The following is a 6,323-nucleotide window of genomic DNA, read 5'->3' as shown; positions in this document are numbered from 1 at the left end:
TTTTTATTTTTTTTTTTTATAAATTCATTTTTTAGTTATTTGTTTTCTAATTTTTCAAAAATTAAAATAGGTTCCACAAAACCCTATAAAAAAAAAAAAAAAAAAAAAAAAAAAAAAAAAAGCAAGACTTAATAACGCTGAGCAAAGATACACAGTAACCTATTCAAGTCAACTATGTACTGTCATGACAACACAGCCTTTTACTATCCCATCATCATAAATGACCCTGCCTTGCTAGATACCAGGTGCTGAGGTTGCTTCTTGCTAATCTCTGCAGAAAGTACTGATACCTGAATTCTCCACAGTTCTTCAAAGAATACATATATAACTACCAGCATGAACTGTGCATGAAATCACAGGTAGGAGACTATCAGCTAATGTCCTCACAGGATTGCTGCTATGGAAAGCTCACGTTAAGCTAAAGAGCCTCCTGCTACAGGCACAAACATTTGAAGTCCTACAGAACTCTGAATTTTAAACATTTGTCAGCTTAAGTTTTCTCCCATCAAATCACTGAGAAAACAAAATAAGCATACTTAATTGTACAAAGCTAGCTGAATAGAAGTCTTAATGATTTTCATTTTGGAGAGAACAATGGTTTTGGCTCACTTTCTAAAAAATTATTGATTATGAATTTTGTAGATCACAGATTTTGACACAACTAACAGCAGAGAATCAGACACTTTATACAGAGTTTTCTTTAAACAAAAAAGATAGTTGTCTCTTTAATAACGTGAGCCAAATCTAAGCACACAATTTACTGACTTATAGCAGACAGAGAACTGTACATATTTGCATGAAATCTTTGACATTAAGGTCAATGTACCCATATTAGCCAAATAGCAGTTATGTAAACTGCCAGTAATTAACAAAGCAAACTATTACTCACCGCCCCATTGATGTCACTAACATTGCAAAGGTTTGCAATTCCAAGTTCTCCTTCCTATAAGAGAAATACATATGTTTTGACAAAAAGTCTAAATGTTTCCCCCCCAAAAAATAATGTTTCAAATATAATGAAATATCAGTTTCTTGTAAAACAAGTTTTCTTTTACTAACATTTATTCATATGAATAAATTTATTGTTGACACACAAGTAGCTTCTCACCTGAGACTAATTGCAGAATGCTGCTAAAACAAAGACTTGGCAGAATCAGCTAGTGTTAATTTAATTAACTCAGGTATGAATTTGGCCCAGGTCTCCCAATTCTGGTTCACAACAAATGCTTCATAAATATGTTGGGCATAAATAACACAGCCAAGTGGCTTTGACCTCTGGGGAGCAGAAAGACTTTCCTTCAAGCTAAGTGCCTTTGTCTGGCCTCCTTTTGAAGGGGTTGTATGCAGCCATATGGTGGTCAGCTTCCCTCTGCTGCCAGAAGGGCTTTCCAGCCAAGGTGCCTCTTTTTTCACATCATTCAAAGGGTGTAAAACCAGTCATCTCCTGTGAAGTGCAAATGATTTGGGGATATATCTAATAACCTTTGAGAAGCTGAATGTTAGTTCTTTAGTTTGGTCCTGCAAGCAAGTAAGAACATCCTTAACAAGACAACCCTCGGGAACACATTTCAGCACACCAGGCATAACCTGACAAGAGGTAGAACCTCAGACCCAGATAAAGGTGTCACAAAACAAATGTGAATACAAGTAGATTGAAGGAGAAAAATAAGATTTACAGCTCTTAGGCTCCAAGATAATATTTTTCTCATCTGAATCCATAACAATACTTTCACCGAACATGAATGTGATTATCCTGTCTTTCAAAGCTGATAGGAAGAAAAACTTATTTCTTATTCTGAATTAATTTAAGCTTAAATCAAAGGATCCCCATTAAAGTTATCATAGCATGCTAGGCTTCCACCAGGGAAGGCAATTAACTCTTTCACTGGTGCCAGAGTTAGAAATAGTTTTAAAGGAACCATCAGACAAATCTATGAAACAAAACGGAGCAGGTGATAGTCTTTTGCAGGAGGTTTACACAGTTAATTAGCCTGAAGGCAGAAAATGTCCTTTTTACGGAGCAAAGGTACATGATCTTCTAAAAACATCAATGTTTCAAGCAAATAGAAACAAGGAGCTAATTCCTGAAAGTCTGAAGCAGATTTGTCATTTGGATTTGAGAGCTTTTGCTTATCTTTGTTGTGCATCAGTAGAAGGAAAAATAATAAATTCCACTCGACTACTCAAAGGAACACTAAGAAAGCATAAGATTAAGGATCTAGCCACCTACTTTACTTCTTAAAGAAATAGCTACAGTTTAAAACAGATGATTTTTAAAAGAAGCTGAAATGGGATAATTGTGCAAGCCACAGATTCCTAGCCAATTTCGTATGAATTTAGAGTTTTTCTAGGTTTACATAAGTCAGACTAGACAGAAACTTGTATGCAAAGTGAATAAACTGAAAGATCAAAGGTTGCTCTCCTCTACTGTCCAGGGTCTTTAGAATTTACAGTAATTTCAGGAGCTGCTGAAACGAAAGTATAACATGAAAACCCATGCAACCTGGTTAAAGGGATTTTTAATTTACCAGGTTCTACAAATTCAAATGTAAAATATTAGTTCTCTAACTCTTCTTTTACTCAAATATATTCTTTAAAATAATTTTTAAAGACTTGATCAGTAATAAAAAAAAAAAAATGTACAGTGCTAATGACTAGATACATTTCAACACGTTAAGAATAACTTTTCAGAACTTACCAAGTTACTTGTACACAGGTTTTGACAATTTTTTGAGAAAGTACAGTACACTGCAGAAATCCATACAAAGTAAAAAGTAGCAAGTCTGTTTAGTGGATGATCCCACAGGCAAGTGGTCCTCATAACTTGAACAATTTCATCTGGCGATCTGATTCTTTTCTTGACTTGGCCATACAAACTCCTTTAAGTCTAGATGATGGAGAGACAACCGTGAGATTTTACTTTTCAGTATGTTAAAATATTCTTAAGTCTTTGTTTAGTCCATTGTTTGTATGACTTTCCAGCTTCCGGGAGCACTTGTCTTGAAATTGCACAACACCTATTTCATAGTTTCTTATTAAGCCACTGAAACAAAAGAGGTGACCAATGAAAGTCAGCGTATCTCCTTACATAAATATCATTAACGTGAAGAGGAAACTAAGTGCAACACTTTGAGCCAGGTGCTGCAAAAAACACGGAAATGGGGAAAGCATGAGAGAAAACTGCCCTAATCTTCATTTCTACTGTGATTAAGCTACTTCTACATATTTTCAAGTAGCTATAATGAAGAAAATTTTTTCGTGATGACGAGTAACTTTGTTAGAACACTAATCAGTCAGTCCAAAAATATTAATTAATTATATTTTAAGAAGTTTGTACCCATATCATGGAAGAAAATGGAAGTGGATAAATAAATCATATATCTAATTTAGAGAGAGGTGAAGAATCCTACATGAAGTTGGAGACATGTTAAAGAAGTGAGAGGGAATTCAAGCTTGAGATAAACACAGCTTCCAGTCTCTGGCATATTTCTGTTGTTATAGCAGAGCTACCCCCAGAGTAATTCAATGAACTGCAACAGGAAATCAATCCACATATATATATATATGTATAAATAAACGCTATGTCATTTTTGTGCATGTGTATTATGTGTTTTTGTGTACATATTTGTACAGACATGACAATAACATAGCATTTTAAAGATCTGTCGCATCTTGTCAATGCTACTATGCCCTCATACCTAAATGTTCCTTTATCTTCCCACATCCAGCTCATTTGACAATCAATTCATGTGTTCATGCAATGAACCAGTCTGGGAATCTGGTTAATGCTAACCCAGCACCAACAGAAACAAATTGGTTATCATTAACCTGATGCTGTTGTCTCTGATTCGGGTCACAGCAGAGCCCCGTGTGCTGCTATGCTCATGCATGGTAGGTGAAAGAAGCCAACAGCACAGAGGCAGGAAAAAAAAGGATAAGGCAGGCTGGAGAGAGCCAAGGGATATTGCCAAGCACATTGCCTGAGGACAGAAGGCCTTTGTGGAGCAGGCACCATCCTTTTCTTGTCTTTGTCCTGGGAAGCCCTGGGGGGTCTTCTTGTGCAACATCTCAGGATCCTCACCACTACTCAAGGGAGCTCTGATGAGAGTAAGACTGTGAACTTTAAGGTACACCGGTGAGGGGGAGATTGCCCTATTTGCTTCTCACCTCTCTACTCCAGATGGATGCTGCCCCCCTCCAACCCACCAGCAAAGCTGCTCAAGAGGAAACTCCTTAGCTCCAGCCAAAATAAGCCAGGTTAGTCTGACTGCTTAAATAGTAGCTCTTTGCTAATCCAGCTCAGCATGGCTGAAGAAGATTTGTCAGTGCTCACAAGAAAAGTACAATTGAAGACGGAGCTCGTGACAGGCAGCTGTAGGCTGTGATTTCTTCTTGAGGCAGAGCAGTCAATGCTTTGAACAGATCTTTAGGAGATTCTAGGACCCTCAGACAGTAAATTAAATGTACCCATGCCAACATGCTACCATCCAGACCAGAAATCATAGGTAAACGCACATCCACACTTTACAACTCTGCCACACTCCAGAAGAGGATGGCCACAGCTGAAATGCCTGTGGAGGATGGCCCCTAGTTTTATTGACTCCTAAACTAAACTAAACTATCCCTGGAATACGTGGTCACCTGAGATTAGGGATACTGCCTGGCGTGGCTTTAAATCACTAGTTTAGGTGTATTCTGACTAAATAATATGTCTGAATTTTATCTTAAAAACATAAATAAATAATAAAATTTTTTTAAATGTTTTGAATTGCATTTATTCTTTTTTTAATTTCTTTTATTTTTATTTTTTCATTACCCCAAAATGAGTAGGGGAGACAAAAGACACCATACCTGTGCAGTGCTAAAACTATACAAACTGTGAAGAAGCATGCAGCTTGCCTCCCCCATGCCTCCTGCAAGGACTGCCAGTGCTAGTGCTCCTCAACCTTTTCTCAATGCCATTTACTCCAGGTAGCCCACGGCAGGGGTGGCAAGAGCATCAGCTTGTGTCAGGTCCCACCATGCCAGCCGATGACCATGCTCTTGGACTGTCAAGGTCAGGAGGATCACATTGTTCCCCTGACTGTGTCACCGAGCTCAGGCCTCCACTCTGTAGCGTTACCTACAGATGCAGCTGGTTGGCAAGCCACAGGCCACACTGAATAGCCACAGCCAACACGTGGGGGCCATAGACATCCTACAGTACAATGTCAGTATAGGTCCTCCTGCCCTACTGGAGGGAAAAGACACTGGTATGACTCTCCAAGCCCTTCACAAGTCTGGGGTTATCAGGAGCCTGGACTGGGTGCAGATGGGGCTGGGGAATGAGTGTGGAGAAGGCTCAGCAGATGGGAAGAACTAGGCTGGGATACTGGAAGATGCATCTTTGGTGTTTTGGGGATGCATAGGGAGGAGCAGCTGGAGGTAGAAGGAAAGATCAAGTTAAGATCCTGGTTAGGAATGGAATCTGAAAGCCATATGAAGTTGGCAGCCGTTTTACAATGTTGGTACTTGGCTCCTAGGGCAAGGAAATTGGGCTGCTATCAGTTACATGTAACTAACACTTTCCCTCTAACTGGAAAAAATGTGATTACTGATGCTGATAATTCTTGTACATGACCATTTGCACATCCATGTACATGCCTTGCACAAATGTACTCCAACCATTACCGCAATGCATATAATGAATAAAATATTAATATCTAAATCATGATGGACGATTCGTCAAAAAAAAAATAATAATAATAATCTCTTAGACTTCCAACACTTTTCCACCAGGTGTCACTGTAACATGCCATAAACCAGGACTTTCAAAGGAAAAAAGTATTGAAATGTCTCCTTATTTACATTCCTTCTAGTACATTGGTCAAAGAAATACAAGCAGTCATTTGAGGCTCTGGATTTTTCACCTAAATACCAACAACTGCCTCCAGGTAGAGAGCATTTATGGTCTTTAGGAGCCATGCTTTAAAATGAGGGTTTGTAAAATCTGTAAATAATGGAATATTAAGTATTATTTTTTAGGGTATGTCTTCCATAAAACTGCAGTTTGGCATAGAACTTGGGGCCCAAAATCTGTGAGAGTTCATTAATAAAACTTACCTATATATTCTAGATCTATATACAGTACATCATTTCCTTCACCCCAAAGGCCATTATAAGCAGAGAAAGTTCTAGGATCTGCAATGGAGAACAGTATGAATGAGCAGAAAAATAAGTGTGGTGAATAAGAGAGAAAAACAGACTCCATTACAATTCCCTATTTGAAGTGCAGTATGTTTCAGAGCACCTCATGAACTGTGGATTCATATTTTAAATTCCTT

General features: G+C 38.2%; 1 protein-coding gene across 6 annotated transcripts in view; it reads right to left on the bottom strand.

Moving 5' to 3' along the window:
* Nucleotides 1-3,022, bottom strand: part of ROS1 (ROS proto-oncogene 1, receptor tyrosine kinase) — a 75,602-nt gene extending 72,580 nt beyond the window's left edge. For all 6 annotated transcript variants that reach the window (XM_035322393.1, XM_035322395.1, XM_035322397.1 and 3 more), the window contains exons 1-2: nucleotides 2,699-3,022; nucleotides 890-943 (exon numbers count right to left, since the gene is read on the bottom strand). In XM_035322393.1, the coding sequence (XP_035178284.1) occupies nucleotides 890-943; nucleotides 2,699-2,821 (177 nt within the window). In that variant the 5' untranslated portion in view covers nucleotides 2,822-3,022. The remainder of the gene's footprint in view (nucleotides 1-889; nucleotides 944-2,698) is intronic.
* Nucleotides 3,023-6,323: the final 3,301 nt, after the last annotated feature.

Source organism: Oxyura jamaicensis, chromosome 3, assembly GCF_011077185.1.
Source record: "Oxyura jamaicensis isolate SHBP4307 breed ruddy duck chromosome 3, BPBGC_Ojam_1.0, whole genome shotgun sequence".
NCBI classification, from domain to species: domain Eukaryota; kingdom Metazoa; phylum Chordata; class Aves; order Anseriformes; family Anatidae; genus Oxyura; species Oxyura jamaicensis.
Note: the sequence above shows the minus strand (reverse complement) of the source record. Positions and strands in the feature narration are given on the sequence as shown.